Source organism: Bos taurus, chromosome 19, assembly GCF_002263795.3.
Source record: "Bos taurus isolate L1 Dominette 01449 registration number 42190680 breed Hereford chromosome 19, ARS-UCD2.0, whole genome shotgun sequence".
NCBI classification, from domain to species: domain Eukaryota; kingdom Metazoa; phylum Chordata; class Mammalia; order Artiodactyla; family Bovidae; genus Bos; species Bos taurus.
The window spans coordinates 61,164,640-61,190,729 of record NC_037346.1 but is presented as its reverse complement, the minus strand read 5'-3'; the positions used below and the strand labels follow the sequence as shown (position 1 = coordinate 61,190,729).

General features: G+C 47.6%; 1 protein-coding gene across 5 annotated transcripts in view; it reads left to right on the top strand.

The window, feature by feature from the left end:
• The window catches only part of MAP2K6 (mitogen-activated protein kinase kinase 6), a 106,385-nt gene that overhangs the window by 46,064 nt on the left and 34,231 nt on the right, over window positions 1-26,090 (top strand). For 2 of the 5 annotated variants that reach the window (XM_005221341.5, NM_001034045.1), the window contains 1 exon segment: window positions 25,390-25,456. In XM_005221341.5, the coding sequence (XP_005221398.1) occupies window positions 25,390-25,456 (67 nt within the window). 5 annotated transcript variants of the gene reach the window in all.

The window sequence follows — 26,090 nt, the reverse complement described above, 5'->3', positions numbered from 1 at the left end:
TTCTTTAAGCCTCCCTGGTAAGATATCTTTTAAAATTTATTTTTATTTTTTATTTTGGCCAGTGATGAAGAAGCTAGAAACCCAGAGTCCTAGATTTGAGATGTTGTTTTAGCCAAGAGGACTTGGAGAAGAGGGGTTAATGTACATAAATGATTGTTGACCCCGGAGAGGATTTGGAGATGACTTAACATACAGGAATATGATCAGGGCTCAGGAGGTTTTCGAGCGGTGCCTGCCCCATCGGGTCTGCAGGATCCCCTGGTCTCCGCACGTGTGCTCGTGGTTTCTTAGGAGGTCCTCTGTCTACCCCGACACGTGTTGGTTGCAGCAAGACCCACTGCAGCTTGATTCCCAAGACCAAAATAGTCCAGTGAGTCACTCGGGTATATTCTGGATCAAAGATTTAAAAACCAAAGCATGCACATGGTCTTCATGCCTTAGTCAGAGTGAACGTCAGTTAGTTTCAATGGCAAGGCTACCAGCGTGGCTGTCGCTCAAAGACAGCCAGAGTCCTGTTGCAGTGAAGACGGAAGGCTCCCTGTGAGCAGACTTTCCCGGTCATGATGTGTTATGGTATGCTCTGTGATTTTAGTTGCTGGTTTGCATTCTCTGTGATGTTTAATGGGGCTTCCCTGGTGGCTCAGAAGGTAAGGAATCTGCCTGCAATGCCGGAGACCCAGGTTTGATCCCTGGGGCAGGAAGATTCCCTGGAGAAGGGAATGGCGACGTTTACATTTAACGCAATGTAAGCTACATGCCAAGCTCTGGGTGAAGGACACAGACCAAAGCAGAGGAGAGTAGTATTGTCAAGCACGGACCAGCAGGAGGCCGTGCCTCTGACTAGCGGGGCCTGCCCGTCCTCACATCACTTGTCTTGGTTTCATGCTCAACAGTATCCTCTTTCATTCTCCAAAGTGTCCCGTCCGGGATGGTCATTTTATAGGGTCCCCCTGCGGCCGAGGTGGCTACAGGGTGAATCTGGATTCTATAATTTCATCTCTGTCTGCACAGCAGTTGTCTGCCTGGCAAAAATGTCACAGCCACACCCAAGGGCACAGGCTTCATAATGCCCCGCCCCTCCCTCCCCTGCAGTGGCTGCTGCCAATGCCTTTGTATTTGTGAAGCCTTTTCAGATAGAGAAATGGAACAGCTGAGGGAGCGCTGGAAGATGAAGGCTCCAGACGGTTCCATCTCTTTCCGTCCCCACAGCTGACCCAAGTGATGGTCGTGCGTCTAGGACTCTGAACAGCGCACTTGGGGCCACTGGGAGAAACCCCTGAAGACACAGTGAAACGGACAAGCTGCCTCGACTTTTTTAATGCTGAGTTGGGAGGATATCGTAAATTTTTTAAAATTTACTTTTAATTGAAGCGTAATTGCTTTACAATATTGTGTTGGTTTCAGCCCCACGTCCAGCCTTGGCTTTGATTCTTTGACTTTCAAGCCACAAATTGTCTTCTTCGTCGTGAGAATTTGCAATCCTGTGTCTTTCATCCCTTTGTAGACGCCCCCTCGGTCCCCTTGTCCTTTAGAAGAATGAGTGTTGAACAGGCCGCACGGCGGATTTGCTCAGGATTTAACACCCCGAGGCTTCCCAGGTGGCTCAGTGGTGAAGAACCTGCCTGCCAAGCAGGAGACGCAGGTTCTATCCCTGGGTGGGGAAGATACCCTGGAGGAGGAAATGGCAATCCACTTCAGTCTTCTTGCCTGAGAAATCCCATGGACGGAGGAGCCTGGAGGGCTACAGTATATGGGGTCGCAAAGAGTCGGACATGACTTAGCAACTAAACAACAACAGTTACCCTAGAAGCCGGAAAAATCGGTCTCTAGGGACGAATTCAAGGAGGAGTCACATTGAGACGAGTGTAGTTTGACAAAGGCCGCGCAGTTTCCTGGTTCCTGCCCTAGGAGCCGGTTAATGAGACCGGGAAGACATTTGCATCTTCTGAATTAGGGCATGTGTTTCTGGAAACCCTAGTGCTCTGTAAATTTAAGATGAAGGATTGTGCTCCTTTAAAAGGAAAACGGGTATAAAATTTTCTCGGGTCCATGAGCCTGCTGAGAGATGATGATCACTGTGTATCCTCTCCCTGGAAAATTATGCATGTGACGCACAAAGTCTCCCTCATTTCAGAGGGTTCAGCCCATTTCACTGTGCGGATTGCAGGTTAATGCAGCAGATACAATCAGTTGCTGCTCTGATAGCCACGCTTGTCACCGCCCTTCCTTCTTCCTGTAAGAAGCCCCGTTCCCCTTGGGTATGTCACCTCCTCTGTGTGATTTGAGGGCTTGAGAGGTGGCCCCGACCCCAGCCCCGGGTGGAGGCGATAGGGAGGATGATTGCTCTAAGCCAATCACGATGGTCCTGTGTCTTTTGCCAGAGACTGGTTCTGGCACACTTACGTGATGCTTTGTTGGCAAATGAGACAGAAGTGTCATTCTGCTGGGGAGCTTTGGGCAAAATTTCACCACTGTTAAACTGAGAAGCATTTGGTAGTGTGCAGTAAGCTGTCTTGACGCTCTTTTAGAGGTATTATAGGAAGGAGCAAATGCAGGGGTGCACGCATGTCCATCTAGTCAAGGCTATGGTTTTTCCAGTAGTCATGTATGGATGTGAGAGTTGGACTATAAAGAAAGCTGAGCACCGAAGAATTGATGCTTTTAAACTGTGGTGTTGGAGAAGACTCTTGAGAGTTCCTTGGACTGCCAGGAGATCAAACCAGTCCATCCTAAAGGACATCAGTCCTGATTATTCATTGGAAGGACTGATGCTGAAGCTGAAACTCCAATACTTTGGCCACCTGATTCGAAGAGCTGACTCACTGGAAAAGACCCTGATGCTGGGAAAGACTGAAGGCAGAAGGAGAAGGGGACGACAGAGGATGAGATGGCTGGATGGCATCACCAACTCCATGGACATGAGTTTGAGTAAACTCTGGGAGTTGGTGATGGACAGGGAGGCCTTATGTGCTGCAGTCTATGGGGTCGCAGAGTCGGAGACGACTGAGCGACTGAACTGAACAGATGCATGTTTATATTTGTGTGTGTGCGCTCAGTCGTGTCCGAGTCTTTGCAACTCCGTGGGCTGTAGCCTGCCAGGCTCCTCTGTCCTTGGGTCCCAGGCAAGAATACTGGAGCGAGTTGCCATTTCGTCCTCCACGGGATCTTCCTGACCCAGGGATTGAACCCACATCTCCTGCGTATCTGTGTATGTACACCCAAATTCATATGTGTCCTGCCTCTGATGGGCGGGCTGATGAAGGGGCCAAGAAGAAACGACACTAAGCCATGACGACCGTGCTGACATTGACCCCACCGCCCGACGCTGAAAGGAAACAAGTCTGCGTGTAGAAACCCCAGGGATGAGCATGAATCGAGGTGTTGCTGGAGGAGCAGGTGGTTTTTCTCATGCTGAGGCCATACCTGAGCCTTTACCGACTCTTTTGTGACCCCATGGACTGTTGCCCCCCAGGCTCTTCTGTCCATGGGATTTCCAGCGTGGAGTGGGTTGCCATTTCTTTCTCCAGAGGATCTTCCTGCCCCAGAGATCTAAGCCACATCTCTTGCGTCTTCTGCATTGGCAGTCGAATTCTTTACCACTGAGCCACCAGAGAAGCCTTTATCAGGCCACCCCACCGTTCCGCCTAGTGGCTGCTTTGGAACAGTGAGGCCTGTGGTCAAACCAACGGATCCCTCGGTCACACACCTGTTGCATGTGCTGGGACGCAGATCTGTGCCTTGGTCTGCCGCCTCGTGGTGGCCCGGCGGCGGGCTGGGCTTTCTCGCAGCCGTGGATGCAGTGGTGCGCTTGCAGAGGCCTTCAGGGCAGGGAAGGCACAGCTGTATTCGGGTTAAGTGAGCGTGAAGTCCAGGAAGCATGTCGCTCTCTCCTCCTTCGCTGTAGGGTGCCAGGTCTGTTAATAATTAACCCCTTGCGGGGAGCCGGCTGAGACCCCTGCAGGTGCTGTAGGACCGACCACAGTGGCAATGGTTGGGTTGTTGGTCAGAGGGAGCCTGTATCCTGGGCACAGGCATAGCCTCCCTGCCTGCCACCTGAGCTGCCCAAACCTGGGTCCCTATGTGCCAGCCAGGTCAGGGGACGGAGAGAGGAGGCTGGCTGACGTCCACAGGTGATTCATGCATTCTTCCGAGAACACCTCAGGCACCCAGATCTGCTGACTCACGTGGCTCCGGGGGCAGGTGGATTGCCCCACGACCTCCGCTGCCGCCCGGCGCTCTTGGGCTTCAGCCCACATTTCTGCTGTGTCCTGACTCTGAGCTCAGAGCTTGAAATAGAGGCTTGTGCGGGAGAGCCTTGTTTATCAGCGTGATCTCAGTCGGTAGGAGGGCCCAGGGCATGCGGCAGGACGGAGGGGCAGTCCCCACCGCTCACCGATGGAGGCAGCTGGTGTTTAAACCGTCTCCTAAGAGCCCTGATGGCGGATCTGAGAGCCGTGCGCCGCGGGTACCGTGGGGTTGCATCACGCCTGCCCATCCTGGTTCGCAGATCACAGGGGCCCCACGTGCTTCAGCCCCCGGGTTCCTCCAGTGTCAGAGAAGTCAGCGCAGGAACCCCGAGATAGCAGAGGGTGCTCGGGGCAGCCAGAGAGGAGGCGCTTTGGCTCCCTCTGTTTGGAAGCTGCTCAGAACCTGTGCTGAGTTAGAAAAGCCACATCGGGGAGGCAGGTTGGGGGCGTGATGGAGAGAAACCGGGAGCCGGATACAAGTTGCACACACCCCACTGCAGGTGGTCAAGCAGGAGAATCCAGGCTGGGGCAGAGTACAGCTCGGAGCACTCTTGATCTCACCGCACAGCCTTGCGTTTGCTCCGGTCATTCTAAAGTTCAGTGCTGAGGCGTCGGGCGGGCCGCAGCCCAGCTACCTCAGAGCTGGGGAAATGCCCTCAGCCCTGAGGACACAGACTGGGAGGGGTTTCGAGCTGAGCTGTAGGTTAAACGTAGGTGTCTCCATTTTTCCTCCTGGGTCAGATCAAGCTTGTGCTTGCACCTGGATTCAGTTCACGGCAAACTGATGCGGTCAGGTTAATAATGCACAGAAGGGAGGGTGGTGTGTGGTCGGTGATCACAGCTTCTGCAAGGATGTCTGCCCCAGGTTGCCTTCTGCTAGGAAAGGGACGACTCCAATAGCTGTATCTACAGCTGTGTTTCTCCTTTTATAAAATGAGTTAATGAAATCCTTACATTCATCTTGATTTTTTTATAAATATCTAGGAATTTAATTTTGATATGATACTGTTACCTATTCACATCCCATAGTCCAATGTCATCAATTTTTGAAATAATGCCCTTTACATGTTTTTTTTGTTTTTTATTGGAGTACGATTGCTTTACAGTGTTGTTAGTCCCGCCCTACAATGAAGCGAGTCAGCTCTGTGTACACACACATCCCCTCCCTCCTGGGCCTCCCTGCCCCCCTCCCCACTCCACCCCAGGTCATCCCGGAGCGCCGAGCTGAGCTCCCCGTGCTGTACAGCAGCTCCCCACTAGCTCTGTTTTATACATGGCAGTGCATGTCCGTCAGTGCTACAAAAAACCTTTTTAACAAACAGTGGTCTGTGTATTCAGAGCAGTGTTAAATGTAACAGAACTTCAGTGTCACTGTGGGACGTGAGCAGTTCCTCGCAGCCCTGTGTGGCAGCCTTTGACTGATGGTGAGCGCATTTGGGGAACTGAGCCCAGGAGATGTGCTTTCACTTTCTATAGTGGGTCTTTGGCTGCTCGGTTAGTGGTATTTGCTCTCTTCCCCGGCACAGAAGGGTTTCGAGAGTAACCCGATATTCCCAAGTTGACAGTTTTCTTACTTGTTTGTAAAATTTAAGAAAAAAGTCATTTAAAAGAATCATTCAGGGCCATCCCCGGTGGTTCAGTGGCTAAAGACTCCAGGCTTCCAGTGCAGGGGCCGGGTTCCGTCCCTCGTCAGGGAACTAGACCCCACGTGCTGCAACTGAGACTCGGTGTGGCCAAATAAATAGGAAAAAAGAAGTAGCATTGTTAGATCACACAGTCTCTTTCCAAGTTTTAATGAAATAGCTTGTTTTTGTAGAGTGGCTTTGAGATTCAAATGCACAAAAAGGAGAGCGCATAGCGTTGGCCTCAGAAGACGTTCAATCTGTTAGTTGTGTAATCTGTAAACTAGCCTGACCACAGAACTTTCCAGCAAAGGAATTGAGTCCAGAAAAGTCAAGCGACTTCTGTCTCTAAGTTTCTAGTTAGCGGCAGACTCAGAAAAAGAGCTGAGGCTCTGACAGCGTCTAAACTCTCGATACCACCTGTCACCACTTCTTTCTGGTCCTTTAAAGACGGTCCTTTAACTTGCTGTTAACTGTTTGCTGGCTTTCATGGCATTAGATTTTATTCTTCACTTTTTAAGCTAGTTTTCTGAATCGGTCACATGTTTACATGGGTCAAATTGAGAAAGCACACAAAAATTACAGTTCATTGTCTTTTTCCTACTGTGTCCTCTGGTATCCTGTTTTTACTATTACTATTTTCTAATGTATTTTTCCAAAGACTTTACACGTGTATGAGCAAATCTGTTTATACATTTCTTGCCATTTTAAAATACAGAGTAGCATATAGTCTTTTGCATCTAGAGTTTTTTGCTTAATGTATTAAGGTATTTCTATATTAATGTATTACAAATTCCACATTCTCTTCTCAACTACACAGAATTTCGTTGTTCAAACGCCCTACACTTTACTGAGTCCAACCTTGGTGTAGTGCATTTGATGTGACAGATAGTGTCTTGTTGAGTAAACTTGTCCATCCATCATTTTTCATAAAAGGGAGCTACCTCTGCAGGATATGGGGCTGGTGATGGAATAGCTAGGACAAAGGGAACGTGCATTTGTAAAACAGATTTTTGTTGAACTACCCACAATAGGGCTTATACCAATTTACTCTCTTACCATCATCTTAGGGAATTTTAAATTACAAGGAGAAATTACAATACCATACTGGCCCTACTTCATTTATCTAGTGATAGTTGTCTATTTGAGGGGTTGATAGGCGTCAAGGCAAAATCAGAGATCAGGAATAGGTCAAGGACATTCAGTTTTGCTGCTTCTATTCAACTGTGTATTGCCAGGGCATTTAGGCAAGAACATGAAATAAAACCCATCCACATTGGGAAGGAAGAAGGAAAAATATCACTATCATATAGAAAATCCCAAGGAATCCCCTAAAAATCTATTAGAACTGATACGCAAGATCAGCAAAGTTGCAAGATACAAATTCAATACACCAAAGTCAATTGTATTATTATGCGCTAGCAGTGAACAATTTGAAAATGAAATTAAGAAAAACAATTCCATTTATAATAGCACTAAAATGATATAATAATTGGGAATAAAGTTAATAAAGTAAGTACAAGTCAAACTCTGAAAGTTACATTGTCAAGAGAAGTTAAAGAAGACCTAAAAAAGTATTAATAGAAAGATGAACATACAGAGTATTGTCAAGATGGCAATAGCCCAAATTAATCTGCAGGCTCAATGCAATCCCATCAGAATTCCAGCCCGCTTCTTTGCAGAAATTGACAAACTGATCCTAAAATTTTTATGACAATGCAAGAGACTCACAGTAGCTACACAACCTTGAAAAAGAGGAACAGTCTTTGAGGAATCACACTTTCTGATTTTAAAACTCACTGCAAAGCTACAGTAATCAAGATGGTGTAATACTGGCATAAGGATAAACATAGATCCATGGAGGCAAATTGAGAGCCCAGAAACAAATTCTCATTACAATCAGTTTATTTTCAACAGGGTCCCCATACAATTCAATAAGAAAAGCGCAGTCTTTTCAGCAAATAGTTCTCAGAAAACTGGATTGTTGTTCAATAGTTAAGTCCAATTGTTGTTATTCAATAGTTAAGACTGTTTGTGACTCCATGAACTGCTGCACACCAGGCTTCCCTGTCCTTCACCGTCTCTGAGAGTTTGCTCGTTTGACTCATGTGCATTGAATCAGTGATGCCATTCGACCATCTCATCCTCTGTCGTCCCCTTCTCCTCCTGCCTTCAATCTTTCCCAGCATCAGGGTCTTTTCCAGTGAGTCAGCTCTTCGAATCAGGTGGCTAAAGTATTGGAGCATCAGCTTCAGCATCAGTCCTTTCAATGAATATTCAGAGTTGATTTCCTTTAGGATTGACTGGTTTGATCTCCTTTCCACACGCAAAAGAGTGAATTTAAGCCCCACCTTACACCACATACAAAAATTGCTTCAAAGTGAATCAAAGACCTAAATGTAAGAACTAAAACTGTGAAGCCCTTAGAATAACACATAGGTATAAATCTTCATGACCTTGAATTAGGCAATGTTATCTTAGATATGACAACAAACCCACACGTGGGGCTTCATCAAAATTAAAAGCTTTTTTATGGCAAAGGCACCATCAAGAAAGTAAAAAGATAACTCATGGCATGAGAGAAAATATTTATAAACTATATATCTGACTAGAGACTTGTTCTAGAAAGAACTTTTATAGCTTAATAATAAAAAGACAAATAACCCAATTAAAAAACAATAAAGAATTTGAACAGACATTTCTCCAAGAAGATATATAAATGGTCAATAAATACATGAATTATGCTCAATGTTATTGTCAGAGAATTGCAAACCACATTGAGATACCACTTTATATCTACTAAAATGCTGCTGCTGCTGCTGCTGAGTCGCTTCAGTCGTGTCCAACTCTGTGTGACCCCATAGACAGTAGCCCACCAGGCTCCTCTGTCCAAAGGATTCTCCAGGCAAGAATACTGGAGTGGCTTGCCATGCCCTCCTCCAGGGGATCTTCCTGACTCAGGGGTTGAACCGGCGTCTCTTATGTCTCTGCATTGGTAGGCGGGTTCCTTACCACTAGCGCCACCTGGGAAGCCCATTTATACCACTGCGATCATTCAAAAAAAGTTAAAGCATGCTTTTTCAACTATGCTTAAAAGGAGACAGCATGTAACTGCTTGTTGCTGCTGCTGCTGCTGCTGCTGCTGCTAAGTCACTTCAGTCGTGTCCGACTCTGTGACCCCATAGACGGCAGCCCACCAGGCTCCCCCGTCCCTGGGATTCTCCAGGCAAGAACACTGGAGTGGGTTGCCATTTCCTTCTCCAATGCATGAAAGTGAAAAGTGAAAGTGAAGGCACTCAGTCATGTCCGACTCTTTGAGACCCCCGTGGACTGTAGCCCACCAGGCTCCTCCATCCATGGGATTTTCCAGGCAAGAGTACTGGAGTGGGGTGCTATTGCCTTCTCCCCACTAAGATGACTATTATCAAAAACATAGAAAATAAGTGTTGGCAAGGAATGCAGGGAAATTGGAACATTCATTCATTGCTGATGAAAGTGTAAAATGGTTTAGCTGCTTTGGTATAGTTTGAAAGTTTGGCACTTTCAAATAAAAAATTAAAGGTTAGAGTAATTTCACTCCTAGGTGTACATATACTCAAGAGAGTTGAAAATTTACATCTGCATCCAACCATGTTCATGAATGTCCATAGGCAGCATTGTTCATAATAGCTAGAAAGTGGGAAAATCTAAATGTCAGCTGATGGATGAAGAAATAAAATGTGGCATGTCTGTATGAGAAAATATGATTAGGTAACAGAAAGGAAGAAGTACTGGTACATGCTACAGTGTGGATGAGCCTTTAAAACTATACTTCACTGAAAACATTTTATTTACATGAAGTGTCAAGAATCGGCTAATCTACAGACAGGATGTAGGTTAGTGGTTGCCCCTCATGGCTCAGCGGTAAAGAATCCGCCTGCCAATGCAGGAGATGTGGGTTTGATCCCTGGGTCAGGAAGATCCCCTGGAGAAGGAAGTATCAACCCACTCCAGTGTTCTTGCCTGGAGAATTGCATGGATGGAGGAGCCTGGTGAGCTACAGTCCGTGGGGTCGCAAAGAGCTGGACACGAATGAGTAACTAAACATCAACAACAACACGACCAGAAGGAGAAAAATGGAGAGTGACCGCTAAGAGGCATGGTGTTTCTTTTGTGGGTGATGAACATCTTGTAGAGTTGATTGCGGTGACGATTGTACAGTTCTGAATGTGCAAAAAGCCGTTGGATGATGCATTTTAAGTAAGGAACTATGTTATGTGAATTATATCTCAATAAAACTGCTGTAATAAAAATCGAAGAGCCGAAGTAATGTCCAGATCTACTGTAGACCTTGAGGTTTGCAGCTCTGGAGATGAAGGATTCCAACTCTTGAGTACCAAACTTTCTAAAATTCATTGAAGAGTAAAACATATCGTGTTCTCACGTGTGACCTTGGGGACTCATGGACGGTTCTTGAGCTGGGAACCACTTTTGACTTTTGTTGCCAGGTTTTGTGATGACCAGCTTTGGAATGGAAAAGCTTCTAAGAAAGAAAAAGAGTTTAGGCTGCACCTGCCTACTTTGCAATGGTACATAATTGAGCTGCTTGTTGGAATTTTCTCTTATGTTTCTCACAGAATATTAGCTACTTCCTCAGGAGCTCATGTTCTGCAAGTCTCCTCGGTAAAATTTTGTTTGAAACTACAAGAGCTCCTCTGCTGACCGACTGTGGCTGCTTCTAATGCGTCTTGGCCTCATATTTCCTGGACCCCATGGGAAATCTTGGCAGAACACCCTGTTATATGTCAATACTTCCCTTCACACTGAATTTTCTTCCTGTTGTCATTCTTTATGTCCTTGCTTCTTGTCTTGGAGAGGGACCCTCCACGCCTTTCTCTGAGTCTAACCTCTCTCCTCTGTGCTGTTGATCCCATCACATCCACAGGGATCGCATCCACCATAGCTGGGCGTTTCTCTGGTCTCTGTTCCCCACGGACTTCTTTTCTTGGCTGGACTGTTGCCCAAATTTCCCATCATTTTCTAGAAAGTAGTAACAAATGTACCAAAAAAACCCCAAACTTTCCTTAGATCCTGGTTTGTTTCATAATATACTGTGTTCTTATTTTACCCCCACAGTAACTTTTTTTTTTTTTTGGAAAGTCGGTGTCTTTTCATAATTTTATTAATGTGTATTTTGATAAACAGCCTGAGGTTTTAAACTTAAGAACCCTGTGCTAAAATTAGGTCTAGAACATGTCATTCCTAGAACAATTCTGAGTGGGAATCGAGGTAAATTGGACATGATCAAGCAGAAAGGACAAGAGTGAGCATGGACATCTTAGGAATCAGCGTTTATTTTATTTTGAATATGAAGGTTTCCGGCTGATTTAAGAGGCTCAGTGACCGTGAGTGTTTAGCCTGAGACTGGTAAATCCTCTGACAGGAAGAAAGAAGCATGAGGTGGAGATTCCTGTCAGGATGCGGGGATCAAGGAATTTGCTGGTGGAGTAGGAGCCCCTTTCTGTGACATCGAGAGGAGCCATCACCACACACACACACACACGTATCCCTAAGACACAGTGTTATGCAAACAGGAGCCACAGTCACACCTCTGAAGTAGTCACTGACATATACTCCTGCCGTTCAGTTGCTCAGTCACGTCCAGCTCTCTGTGCCCCCGTGGACTGCAGCACGCCTGGCCTCCCTGTCCTTCCCTAACTCCCGGAGTTTACTCAAACTTATGTCTATTGAGTGGGTGATGCCATCCAACCATCCCATCCTCTGTCGTCCCCTTCTCCTCCTGCCATCAATCTTTCCCAGCATCAGGGTCTTTTCCAATGAGTCGGCCCCTGCTAAAAGTAATTTATGGGAACAGGGAATAGGCTTATCAATTTCAACAGAAATCCCCTTAGGGGAAGGGTGTTAGTTTATAAACACACAGCCAAGCTCTCTCATAGTAGAAACTTTATGACATTATCTATAAAGCTGATGATTCCCGGTGGATCCGTGGTAAAGAACCCACCTGCCAATGCAGGAGACACGGGCTGGATCCCTGGGTCGGGAAGATCCCCTGGAAGAGAGCCTGGCAGCCCACTCCAGCGTTCCTGCCTGGAGAATCCCTTGGACAGAGGAGCCTGGCATCGCAAGGCTCCATGGTGGTTGCAAAGAGTCTGACACGACTTAGCAAGTAAACAACAGCAACAGTAAAACTGGTGTAGTACTCCTGTCAGACACCAGAGGACCATTTAAGGAGGTAGGTCCTAGTTTACAGACAGAATGCTTTCCATTTTAGCATCAGCGGAACTAAAGTCCAGAAAGGTTAAAATACCTTGGGCACAGTCCATGGCAATATAGCTTTTCAGTGGAATCTGACTCTCCGAATAGAACTAGGTTGCTTCGCGTTAGTTCCTATAAACAGCTTTATAGCCTGGACATAGAGAAGCCTGGACATAGAAGTAGAAAGTGTGTACAGGGAATTTAACCCAGGAGTTCTTCCTTTGCATTCAGATTTTATGTATTGTCCTGAAACACTTCAGCAAGAATCCTTCTACAAATCAGTGGGTGAAGAGTAATCAGGGCTTCCCAGGGGGCTCAGTCAGAAAGAATCTGCCTGCCACTGCTGGGGTCGTGAAGAGTCGGGGATGACTGAGTGACTGAGCACCGAGAGTCATGGTGGTCCAAGGATGAGACACAGCTGTATTCTATGGCAAAGCTGACCGATCTGTTTATCTGTCTGGACAAGGCTGTTGTACTGGAGGACGTGGAGCTGACCCCGTGGAGCCGCAGTGATCACTAACCACTCCTTGCATGCTGTGCCTTCTCAACAAGTGTTAGTTGGGTGTGTGTTATTCTCACGGGTTCTGCCTGTTAATAAGAAAGCACCTGCCTGCCACATGGGTGGACCTAGAGCTGATCATACTCAGTGAAGTCAGCCGGAAAGAGAAAGGCAGATACCGTGTGTTATCACTTCCGTGTGGAATCTAAACTTTGACACAAAGGAACTCATCTGTGAAATGCAAAGAGACTCACAGACAGAGAGCAGACCTGTGGTTGTCAAGGGGCCGGGCGGCGGCGGCGGGAGGGACGGGGAATTTGGTGTTTATTAGCTGATGCAAGCTGTTACACGCAGGATGAATGAAGAACAAGGTCTTACTATATCCCAGGGAACTGTATTCAATATCCCGTGATAAACCACAGTGGAACAGAATATGAAAAAGAATATATATATGTGTGTGTGTGTAACGGAATCGCTCTGCCGGATAGCAGAGATCGACAGCATTGTAAATCAACTAGGCACGCGTGCTAAGTTGCTTCAGTCGTGTCTGACTCTCTGCGACCCCATGGACTGCAGCCCGCCAGGCTCCTCTGTCCATGGGATTCTCCAGGCAAGGATACTGGAGTGGGATGCTGTGCCCTCCTCCAGGGGATCTTCCCAACCCAGGGACCGAATCTGCATCTCTTATGTCTCCAGCATCGGGAGATGAGTTCTTTACACTAACGCCACCCACCCCGGAAAGCCCAAATTAACTATACGTCAGTAAATAAATTAAAACAACAACAAAGAAAGCACTCGTCCCAAATAGCAGTGTACCTGAGCTGGCAACTTCAATATTTTTTTATTCAACACGCGTTTGTTCAGTGGTCCTGCCTGTGTTTGCTCTTCAGTCCCACCAAGCGTTGATAGATGCTGGTATTCTCATTTTAAAGCTGGGGCTTAAATTAATAACGTCTCAAGATCTTGCAGCCGATGAGCATGATGGCTTGGCCCCTTCTCTCGAGACCTCTTTCTTCTCAGCACCGTATTGAGTTGTTTTCCGATGTAACCGGGCTAATTGCGTATAGATGCTAGTGGGCTCTGTGCTCAGGTCTTCACCCTGCTCCCCAGTGATAAAAACCTGTGAGAACCACCATCTATTGTATGCAATTGAAATCAACCCAATACAGACTTGCGACGTCAAGAAAATCATAAAACTAGTATTTCCAGGGATCATTATAAATCATCTCCTCTAATTTTTGGTCAGCCATTAAAACCAATTTGGAGAAATTGTATAGTTAGCTGTGTATAAGACATCATGGGGCAAATTTTCAATTTATATCTTTCTCTCCCGTTTCTGATCACGGAACTTCCCTGATGGCTCAATGGTAAATAATCCTGCCAGAAGATGTGGGTTCCATCCCTGGGTCGGGAAGATCCCCTGGAGAAGGAAATGGCCATCCACGCCAGTATCCTTGCCTGGGAAATCCCATGGACAGAGGAGCCTGGCGCGCCACAGTCCATGGGGTTGCAAGGAGTCAGACACGACTGAGCGCACACACTGATAGGCAGGTGGCTCATTCTGTGGGAGCAACAGGGACTTTTTAAAAAGTAATCAATTAACACTGTGCTGGTCTTCGTTGCTGCTCGAGGACTTTCTCTAGTTGTGGCCTGCGAGGGCTCCTCTCTAGTTGCAGTGTGTGGGCTTCTCGTTGCAGTGACCTCTGTTGCAGAATACTGGCTCTCGGCTCGTGGGCTCAGGAGAGATGGTACAGGTGCTGAGTGGCTCCGCAGCATGTGGGACCTCCCTGGACTAGTGGCTCGACCCACGTCCCTTGCATTGGCAGGCTGATTCTTAACCACGGGACCACCAGGGAAGCCCACCAGAGAATTTATGTTGCCCTTGAACAACGCAGGGATTGGACACCAACCCCCATCCCACCCGCCCCCTCCACACAGTCAGAAATCTGCAGACTGCTGTCTCTGCCTCAAAAACAAAGGGACTGATAAATGCAGGAATTGATAAATGACTAACCCAGGGCAGGAAGCGCAAGCAGTTTGGACAAAATCAAAACTCAAACCCTAGTTCTTTGGATTCCATGTGTTGTGAACTCTGAGCACAAGCTTTCCACCACAATTAAAGAACTATAAAATGAAAATACAGACACCAAACTTACTGGGGAAAAAATCCGCTCATAGGTGGATCTGCGACGTTCAAACCAGTGTTATTCAGGGGTCCATGTGCGGGCGCGCTAAGTCATGTCCGACTCTCTGTGACCCCGTGGACTGTGGCCTTCCAGGCTCCTCTGTCCGCAGGCTTCTCCAGGCAAGAACACTGGAGTGGGTTGCCAATTCCTTCTCCAGGGGATCTTCCTGACCCAGGCATCAAACCCACGTCTGTGTCTCCTGCGTTGGCAAGTGGGTTCTTCCTGCTAGTGCCACCGGGAAGCCCTTTATTTAGGGGTCAGCTGTACTGTTTTTTCTTTTTTGTTATTAGTCTTAGAGAAGAACTGATTAATTTACGTGTTTCAAGGGGACTGCCTGGAACAATTTCTAGACGTGTTATGAAGACTAGAGCACTCCACTTCTTTGACACCCCGAGTTTTGGCCCCGCCCGAAGCAATATTTGTTAGTAGAGGTGAGATAAGCGCCTGAGTCCTTCTGTAGAACTCTGGAATTTTCCCTCAAGGGTTCCAGGAGGATCTGAAACAGCAATGAAACCTGAGTAGATGTGCATAAAAACAGGTTGTTTGCTTTCTCTTTTCAGAAAACCTCACATTTAAATTTTGTGGTTTTCTTGAAGCTTTGTCATATTCTTTATTTTTTAATCAACCATCCTGAACCTCTAATCAGAAAAATATCACCAGTGGGAGATGCACTAAGCCCGCAAAGGGTGCCGCAGAACAAGAAGGTGTCTTGCCAGGCTGTGGTTTGTAAAACATAACTCAAAAACGTCCAGCCTCCCTGGAGAGGAAGGTGAGAGATATTGCAGAAGCAGCCGTGGGCCAGACGATCTTCCTGAGTTTGTTCAGGCCGGAGGGCTGGAGTGTCAAGCTGCGGAATCTTGCTGTATTTTCTGAGATTGTTTTGGCCTTGGCTTCTTTACCTTCTTGTTTCTTGCTGGCACGGGACGTGAAGAATTTCAGAATGTGCCACAGGCCTGGGGAAAGGGTGTATTTCTTCCTTGGCATCGAGTTAGAAAGAAACGAAAGGAAGTCAGCATCACCTCCTTTGTTCCAGAGAAGGGCACGACCCCCGCTCCCCCAAGGACCATCTAGGACTACCTGTTTCTTCCTGTCGGCATTGAATCCTTAACTTTGTTTTGCCCCCTTGCATTGCCAAGTTAAGACCTTGTCGGTGTTACCTGAATCCCGGGATTAGCAGGCTCCAAGTTTCTACTGCCGCACGCGATGCAGACACACAGCTTCCTCAGGAAGGGCCCGCGGCAGGAGCAGTTGAGAAGGGAATGGAGTGAAAATGAGGTGGCGAAAGAAAGCAGAAAGGGAAGAAGCAAGACACGCGTTTGTTAGAGAGCATGGCGGCTTGGGTACAGCAGGAAGGACACTAGATTATTTCAGTAAATACTGAAAAGGCATTAGTGAAATTCAGCATCCGTTTCTGATACAGGCGAACCGTGTTTATTGGGCTCCGCTTTACTGCGCTTTGCAGATACTGCAAGTTTTACGAATTGAAGGTTTGTCGCAACCCTGAGTCCAGCAAGTCTGTTCTTGTTATTTAGTCGTGTCTGACTCTTTAGTGACCCCACGGGAAAGAGGTGTCAGGCTCCCTCCAGAGGCTCTGGGATAAAGAACCCACTCTTTGCCTCTTCTTTCTGTTCCTCTTTTTCAACTACTTAAAGATAATTTTCTGTGATTCAGTAGCTATTCAAGAAAATCTTTCTATTTTGGAAAGTTTCGATCATAGTCAAAGGTAGACAGACAATGAACCACCATATATTCATCACTCAGCTTTGACAATTACCAGCTATTTGGTCTATAGGAAACCCCACCCCACTCACGTACTATTTTGAAGCTTATCTTGCGTGCTCAGTCGCTAAGTTGTGTCTGACTCTTTGTGACCCCATGGACTGTTGCCTGCCAGGCTCCTCTGTCCATGGAATTCTCCGGGCAAGAATAGTGAGTGGGTTGCCATGCCCTCCTCCAGGGGACCCGCGTCTCCTGAGTCTCCTGCTCTGGCAGGTGAAATCTTTACCACTAGCACCACCTAGGAAGTTTGTCTTAGAGCCGTATTATTTCACTCGGAGACATTTCAGTATTTCTCTCTAAAATACACGCGAGATGTTTAAACCTAGCCGGGATGGAGTATGCGTTTTGAAAAGACGAGACACATCGCTGCGTGTCTTTGGAAGCTGCTGCCTTGGTTTCATTGTGAAGTGGTATTTTTCACACCCTGTAACTGCACTTCCTTTTGCTGAGCCTCATGAATGAAGCAGCGTGTGAATGAGGAAGGAGATGGGCACAGCTGTGGGGGTTCCCCGCCGAACCCCTCGCCCCCACGCCTGCCTTCCCGGGGCCCCAGACCACAAGAGGGGTGGCGCTTGGCTGCCGTGTCCCTCTAGGTTCTTTCAAGAGCACAGAGTCAGCACCAAATGGTTAGCGTGACAAAGCGCATACCTCAGCTCCACCGGGTCTGCAAAAAAAAGGGCTTCAGTCACGAGACCGGAGCTGTAAGGAAGCTCTTCTGAGTCCTTCCTGCTTTGAACGAGGACCTTTTCTGAACGAGCGGACGGCGCTGCTCCGTCCACGCTGGTTTTCCTCCTGGGACGCGGCCAGAGGTTCTTGGTGTCCTCGGCTGGTTCTTCAGTCCTCCTTCTCTCGACCTGCTCTCGCCTTGGCTGCCTTCCTTGCCTGTTCCCTTCTTGTTTCCTCGCTGGTCTCAGTCGACTTTTCTGCTTCTCCCTTTGGCACTCCCAGGGCTTCACTCCCCTCCCAGCCCCCACCCGTCCACTCTGAAGCTCCGGGTACCTGTTTGAAGCCTGCCACGTGCCCTTCAGAGTACCCTCTGTTGTGGTTGCTGTTCAGTCGCTCAGTTGTGTCCGACTCTTTTTGACCCCATGGACTGCAGCCTGCCAGGCCTCCCTGTCCTCCACTGTCTCTCAGAGTTGCTCAAACCATGACCATTGAGTCGGTGATGCCATCCAACCTTCTCATCCTCTGTCACCCACTTCTCCTCCTGCCCTCAATCTTTCCCAGCATCAGGGTCTTTTCCAACGAGTCAGCTCTTTGCCTCAGGTGGTCAAAGTGTTGGAGGTTCAGCTTCAGTATCAGTCCTTCCAATAAATATTCAGAGTTTCCTTTAGGATGGACTAGTTTGATCTCCTTGCTATTGAAGTTTATCTCAAAAGTCTTCTCCAATACCACAATTCAAAAGCATCATGATATTCTTCAGAGCTCAGCCTTCTTTGTGGTCCAACTCTCACATCTGTATATGACCACTGGAAAAACACATAGCTTTGGTTATACAGACCTTTGTTGGCACAGTGATGTCTCTGCTTTTTAATATGCTGTCTAGGTTTGTCGTAGCCGCCCTCCCAAGGACAGACGTCTTTTAATTTCTCCTTAGCACATCTGACGTGGAGCTCCTCTGCCTTCTTCCACCTCCCACCCCAACTGGCCTGACTTTTCTCTTTTACTTAATTTTATCTAGATGGGGAAAAGCCAGGTTGCTCCTAATATTACAACTACACCTTAACTCCTGATCTTCTCCACCTTTTATCCAGGAGATGACCAGAACCCATAGTTTTGCTTCTGCAGAGTTTAAGCAGCTTATTTTTGAGCCCAGATGCTGTGGTCTCTGCCTCATTTCTTGGGTCTATTGCTTACTCTGTTCATGGGCAAGGAATGGGGTCTGGCTTTGAAGAGCTCACATTCGAGTGGAAGAGATGGGTAAGCAGGTAGATTCAGTCAATCAGTGAAAGAAAGACAAGACAAGCTGCCCATAGAGGGGACATTCTGGTGCGTTCTTATTTTGAAATATAAGCACAGATATGAAAGGGAGACAAGAAACTTCTGTCTAGTGGACACCTGTTGTGTGCTGGACTTCTTCACATCAGTTGTACCAGCTGAGTCTCTTGGCTGTCAGAGTTGGCATCTCCAGTTCATAGGTGAGGAAATTGAGTTTCAGAAGCATCCTCAGGGAGATGTCCTTGGTGATCCAGTGGCTAAGCCTCCGAGCTCCCAGTGCAGGGGGCCCGGGTTCCATCCCTGGTCTGGGAACTAGACCCACATGCCGCCTGCTAAGAGTTCGCTTGGTGCAACAAAGATTGAAGATCCCATGTTCCCCAACTAAGACCCCGTGCAGTGAATTTAGTAAATAAAAGTAACAAGTATTTAGGACAAAAGAGAAACATCCTGAAGGTCCCAGTGTTAAGAGGGCCAGCTCAGATTTAAAACGAAGTCTCACTTATGCTCAAGGTTGTATTATTTCTACTCCATTCTGTGCTATTTACACGTCTATCTGTCAACCTCCACCTGAGACTGACAGCATTGTTAATTGGCTATAAAAGTGGAGGTGAGGTCGCTCGGTTGTGTCCGACTCTTTGCGACCCCATGGACTGTAGCCTACCAGGCTCCTCTGTCCATGGGATTTTCTAGGCAATAGTACTGGAGTGGATTGCCATTTCGTTCTCCAGGGGATCTTCCCAACCCAGGGATTGAACCTGGGTCTCCCGCATCGTAGACAGATGCTTTACCATCTGAGCCACCAGGGAAGTCCGGTGGCTAATTAGCTATACTTTCATATAAAACAAAAAGCTTAAAAAATTATTTTTTAAGAAGAATTTATTTACAGGGTAGCAATGGAGAAACAGACACAGGCAATAGGCTTATGGACATGGGGAGAGGGGAAGAGAGGGTGAGACGTATGGAAAGAATAACATGGAAACTTACATCACCATATGTAAAACAGATCGCCAACAGGAATTTGCTGTATGAAAAATAATTATAGTTGATATATTATATTAGCTTCAGATGTACATCGTAGTGGCTCAGTATTTTTAGTGTGTACTTTTTCAAAGAAAAAAATTGAAGGCCTCAGTACTAAAGTTCAAAACAGTCGGGAAAAGAACAACGAATATTCTGTTCACAAATACAGATGCTGTGGAAGCACTGCACAAAATTGCCGTCATAATGGGACATTTATGGGGGGGTGGATAAGAAAATTAATAACGCACAGATTCAGACACGAATCCATCAATGCAGAAGTAAATGATTCAAGATTGTCAGCAAAGGTGTGAGGAGCATAATAAACGAAGACGGTAGTGGACAGAGTGGGCATTTTAAATGAAAATAGTAGACATTCTGACAGTTGCTTTGAGTTGTTTATGTTCGGAGGCCAGCACGTGGGAGCCGGCCGTGTGGGCGGTGCTTCCTAAGGCGCAGCCGGGGTCTGGGCAGATCTGGGCGGGGGGCGTGTGATGAGGGCGTTGATTTTCGCAGATTGTGTTCCGTCGGTAAGAGGGCTGGGGCGTCGTGAGCATAAGGGCAGGTAAAGACGGGGTTTCAGGACCGTCAGCTGCCTGCTTGAAAGAAAAACGGCTGCGTGTTTACAGTGAGCTGTGCAGCTCTCGGTGTCTCCATTGTATGTAATTCCGGAGACACTTGGCATCCTGGTTGGAGCCTCAGGGGTGGGTGGGGCTTTCTGTGTCCCCTTGGTATCACCATCCTAGAGCCGGCTTTCTCCCTGCGCTCCCTTCTCTCTGCTCTGCTCTGTGTGTGGCTTTGCATCCGATCATTGCGATTTAAGGACATTCAGTGACACTTCTCCGCTGATTTCAGCGCCAGCCGCCCTTGGAACTCAAGCCTCGTATACAAGTATGAAGGTGAGGGCAGCCAAGGCCTTCAGGTTGCCAGTTCCTTGGCTGGAAATCCCATTCACGTTGGGAAACAGATTTTTAAAATACATTTGGCGCAGGGAGCAAAGCCACCCTTTTGTTAGGCTGGGTCAATGATGGTAAACCCCTGCAATCACGCCCCACCAAGCCCCCTCACCCTGGCCAAGCTGGCCTCACGGTGCCCCTTCTGTTGACCCCACACCATCCTCTTGCTGCTGGGGTTGGCCCTGCAGCAGGACCTTCTGTTTTGTGTCATAAGGCTCATGACGGGAGCCCTTCGTGCTCAGCTTCACCCAGCCGGTGCTGAGCGAGGTCTGTGTACCGCTTCTTGCAGTACTGTCAGAGCTGGTGAGTATGTCTGTGGCTTGGTGAATGTTTTCTAAGTATTGGTAAGATTTTTTTATTCCTTTACCCCACCCCCCCGCCCCCCAATTCTCTCCCAATGGCATTTTGCTCTGGGCTGTGATCATCAGGACCCAGCTTTGGTTTAAGATGCATTTTGCAAATATATGTGTGTAGTGGGACTACAATATTTTCTGAGAAGACGGGTGTGGGCGGGCCGCTGGCTGATGTAAGATGGGGCCACATATGTTTGCTCCATCAGGCCAAGGAGATTTTTTTTTACCCTCTGCAGACTGAACCAGTTCAGAGGACACAGCTGGTTGAGATCTGCAGAAACATACAGAATTCCGGTCTTCTGAGAAGGCTGGTTACCAGCATGTGACAAAACCTGGAGCCTCTTTTCGGAGCTAGCTTTCATTTCTGCTTTTGAATATCAAGCAAAAAGGCCATTTATCAGTCGGTCACCTCGTTTTATTATTCATTTTGCTCCGTCTGGTTAAGTTTCAAAAAAGCACAATGTTAAATGTTAGAGTCAGGTTGGTTGGCAGCCTTGCGAAGGGGAGCAGATTGCTTTCAAGTAAACGCAGCTGGAAGCGGACTGCATATGTGTCCCTTTCTTCTAAGAAATGAAAGAGGCATTTATAGAAAGGTGGCTGAGTGCTGGGCTCTCCAGGGTCACTTTGTCGGTTTATCCCTCCCAGTCTGGCTGATGATTAACGTCACACCTTGGTCGTTCAAACGGACGCATGTCTCCCTCCCTTGCTGAAGTCGGAGCTTCTCGGAAACAATGAACTTGCAGAGGTTTAGGGTAACGGGAGCTGGAGGAGGGTGGAGCCTCTGCAGCTCTGTCTCTCTCGCTCAAGTGTGGTCTCAGGAGCTGAGTGAAAATGCCTGCTGTGGGGTTTTCTGCGGCTCCTGCTTTTTGCAGCCTTGAAAACCGCATCAGAGTCACGTCTGCTGCTCTCTGACTGGATTGCTCTTCCAGCAATGGGCAGGTAAGTGAATTATGGAGTGTTGGCGTGTGCCTTTGTGAGTTTTCTTTTCTTTGATCTACTTTTAAAACACGAAGGCAGGGTGTTTTCTGATGGTGTAATTCAACCAGGTTTTGTTTGTCCAAAAGCATTTTGGAGTGCTTTTTCTAGTTTTTGTCAGAGAAGAACCTGGGGTGGCGGGGCAGGGGGCGGGGGGCGGTCTTCTTTTCCTATACTGAGAAGACTTTACTGTTGTTTTGGCCATCTCTTTCTTTAGTCTCTGTGCCAAAAGTGTTTTTTTGGTTTTCTTTTTTTCCTCTTTCTTTTGCTGTTTCTTCATATGATGATTTGGTGGGTTTTAGTTGGAGTCAATTGCTGTTAAGGAACTAACTAATCATTCATTGCTGTGATGTAATAATTCATTGGTATGTTAAAGTTTTCCAAAGCTGTTTTTCTCCATAAATAGTTATCTTACTTGACGTCTATCTAGGAAGAGGTGAGTTAGAAACGAAGAGGAGAGATGTAGGAACTGAGTTAGGAATGAAGAGGAGAGTCATGTTGCTTCATGAATCAAAAGCCATCTGGAGAGGCGTTTTCACAGGCAGGATCTACTTTAGTTTCGTTCTGTTTTATCTGGGAGAGCTACAGGGCTGGATCAGTTGGGATCGGTCACCTGTACTGGAATCTGTATGTCGAGATCCAGACAAGTCACGTTTGTTCATTCCTCCCTAGAGTATCTCGGGGAAAAACAGCCTTCGCCGTGAATTTAGCTGAGGCCCACGGATGGGAATTGTTGGAATCCAGCCATTTATCTGTTTGAATTCTCACAATCAGATCCAGCCTTAGCATCCTTCTGGTGTACACTACAGCTCTGTGTGTTGTCAGGAACTAACTCAGTGACATGTACTAAATGGCCGTAGGCGCTCCAGGAACAGAAAAGGAAATGGTGAGGTTCGAGTTCTTAAAAACGCACGTCGGGAAATCTAAACGAGAGAACCGAGATGACCTGTCGCATTGGAGGTGGCTCTGAATGGCTTTCTCCGGCAAATATCGTGTATTAACGTGTGTATGTGGAATCTAGGGGAAATGGTAGAGGTGGTCTTACTTGCAAAGAAGAGAGAGAGACACAGACATCTGTAGGCAGGGGTGGGTGAATTGGGAGGTTGGGACTGACATATAGGCTGCTGATTCTATGTGTAAAACAGGTAGCTAGTGAGAACCTACTCTGTGGCAGAGGGACTTGCTGCTCCGTGGTGACCTAAATGGAAAGAAGGTCCAGAAGAGAGAGGATATGTGTAAACACAGAGCTGATTCCCTTTGCTGAACAGCAGAAACTGACACGATATCGTAAAGCAGCTGTACTCCAGTAAGAGAGGCTTTCTCTGTGTTGACTGCCATCGAGCATGTTGCCTGCTGGCTTTATGCGCTTTGGCAGAGTTAATCTGGGTTTTGGATTTTGATGGCGCAGAAAGAAAGGTCTCGATATATTGGGCTATGAGATAACACAGGCAGCTCTTTTTTAAAAATCTTTGTTTTTAATTAGAGGATAATCGCTTTATAGTGTTGGTTTCTGCCATACAGCACCATGAATCAGCCACAGGCACACATATGTCCCCTCCTTCTTGGACCCCCTCCCACCCCTCTAGGTTGTCACAGAGCACTTGCTTTGGGTCCCCTAATACAGCCAGTTCTCGCCCAGAGTTTCTGCAATGACTTCCTTTCTTTAATGAGACTGTGCAGATTGTTTTTGACGTGATTATAATTATTATTATTTCATTGCTCTTCCTCGTGTTATCCCATGGTTCTCGCATCAGTCTGGTAAGATAGGTATTGATGTTACTATTAATACACCATATTATAGCTGAGGATAATAAGGATTGGATAACAAGTGACCCTGGAGGTCTCTTTGCATGTGGAGAAACCAGGTGTAAGCTGGTCTTTACAGACCCAGAATCCCATACTTCCCCTCTTCATTCTCTCTGGTCCCCTCTACACTTCATCCACTGGGGAATGGAGGAAAAGCTGCCACGTGGGTGCTTGGGCACCCGGATTCTGATTCTGACCAGGCCATTGCGGGGGCTGTCTAATGGTGAGCAGTCCTTGAAGTCTGCAGATGGTGTTCTCCTGCAAGGAGGAAATCAGGATTTGATTTCTTCACTTTCTGCACAGACTCAGCATCTCTGTGCAGGGCCTTAATCAGGGCTTGCACTGAGAGAGGTGAGAGAGAAAGCAAACCTGTGTGTGTTCCGTCCAGCTCTGCTCTGGGCTTTCCTGCCAAGCCCGAGAGACACAGGCGCTCCTTAGGTGAGGAAAACCCGGGGTCCTTACAAGACGAGTTGCTCTGATCACCTGTTGTTGTTCAGTCGCTCAGTCATGCCCGACTCTTTTTGCCTCCATGGTCTGCAGAGTGCCAGGCTTCCCTGTGCTTCACCGTCTCCCAGAGTTTGTTCACACCCATGTGAACCGTGCAACCATCTTGTCCTCTGTCGCCCACTTTCTCCTGCCCTCAAGCTTTCCCAGCATCAGGGTCTTTTCCAGGGAGCCAGTTCTCTTCATCAGGTGGCCAATGTGTTGGAGCTTTAGCTTCAGCATCAGTCCTTCCAGTGAAGCTTCAGGGTGGATTTCCTTTAGGACTGACTGGTTTGATCACATCTTGAGCTGGCATTTCTCAATCTGTTCTTGTAAACTCATCAACAAGAAATGTTGGAGCCAAGCTCTCTTGTGGTTTCAGCCTAGGAACAACGAATACATCGATTACGTTCCCATCTGGCTCACAGAGAAGGGACAGCCTCCGTGCGTGAACCCTTCTGTTACCTTAATCCATTTTGGAACAGCGCAAAAGTAAATAAAGATTGCTCTCCCCTTCTCCAGGTGTTGTAACTGATGGCCGGTGGCTGAGAGTGGGCAGGGCGGAGCAGGGGAAGGGTAACTTTTGTTCTCCCTGCCTGGTTTGCTCCATCAGCTCATCACAGACCCAGTTAGACACTGCGGAGTACTGAGAGAAGTGGGGCCACCTTGGCTGAGAGCTGTCGTCGCTGTTTGCTAGTCGCTCAGTTGTGTCTGACTCGTGACCTCTTGGACTGTAGCCCGCCAGACTCCTCTGTCCATGGGGTTCTCCAGGCACGAGTACTGGAGTGGGTTGCCGTTTCCTCCTCCAGGGCATCTTCCCGACCCAGGAATTGAACCTGCATCTCCTGCATTGGCAGGAGGATTCTTTACCACCAGCCACCAGGGAAGCCCTGATGGACATAATAAAGGAAGACAACCTTTAACCGACACCACCCACCATTGTCACACAAGAAAGGAGGAAGGAGGCTGGGATGCCGAACTCCCAGCAGAGAGAGACTGCAGGTCTCCCGGGGTAAAGAGAGTTGGCATCCTTCAGGGGCCTTTCATGGATCCGGGAAGCCCTCACCCACGACCTCAGTCTGCACTCGAAGTTCTGCCCCGCCCGGCAACCGTGCCTCGTCACTCACAGCGCTCCTGGTGGGATGCGGGGCTCTGAATGCAGGGATGAGACTCGGGCTCCCAGTTCCGTCCTTTCTGCGCTGCCATCTCTGTGCCTGCTCTCACTCTGTGATTTTTGTAGACCTTAACGTTATCCTTCCATCTTTCCCTGTAGGCAAGAAGCGAAACCCTGGCCTTAAAATTCCCAAAGAAGCATTTGAACAACCTCAGACCAGTTCCACGTAAGTTGGCAAGAGTACCCTCTTAACCCAAATGCTTGTACTTTACAGGTTTCCAGGGAATGGGAGTTCCTTTTCAGAAGGGTGAGTAATGCTTTGACCGGGGAGGGAGTTTGTTAGAAAGGAGAGCCCTTTGAAGCGGGGAAGCCAAGGACTTTTACTGTTCTGAGACCTGAAACGATCTTAGTCGGTCGGTCTATATGGAATGGGTACCTTTGAATTTAGTTGGCTAAAAATTTTACAGCCGTGTTTGGCAGATGGCTTGTTGTTCTTCAGTCGCTGAGTCGTGTCTGATTGTTTGTGACCCCGTGGACTGTAACCCACCAGGCTCCTCTGTGCATGGGATTTCCCAGGCAAGGATACTGGAGCAGGTAGCCATTTCCTCCTCCAGGGGATCTTCCCCACCCAGGGATGATTGAACCCACGTCTCCTGCATCGGCAGGCAGATTCTTTACCACTGTGCCACCAGGGAAGCCCTGGTAGATGGGGTCTTAAATAAATTCAGAAAGGTCACTGGATGGGGACTTTTTCCTTTTCCATTTTATCCGAATAAACCCCTGAGGGAGCCACCACTGTGAACTTTGGGTTGGGTAGAAAGGTAGTACTTGGTGAGGACTCAGCATCCTGTACTTAGATC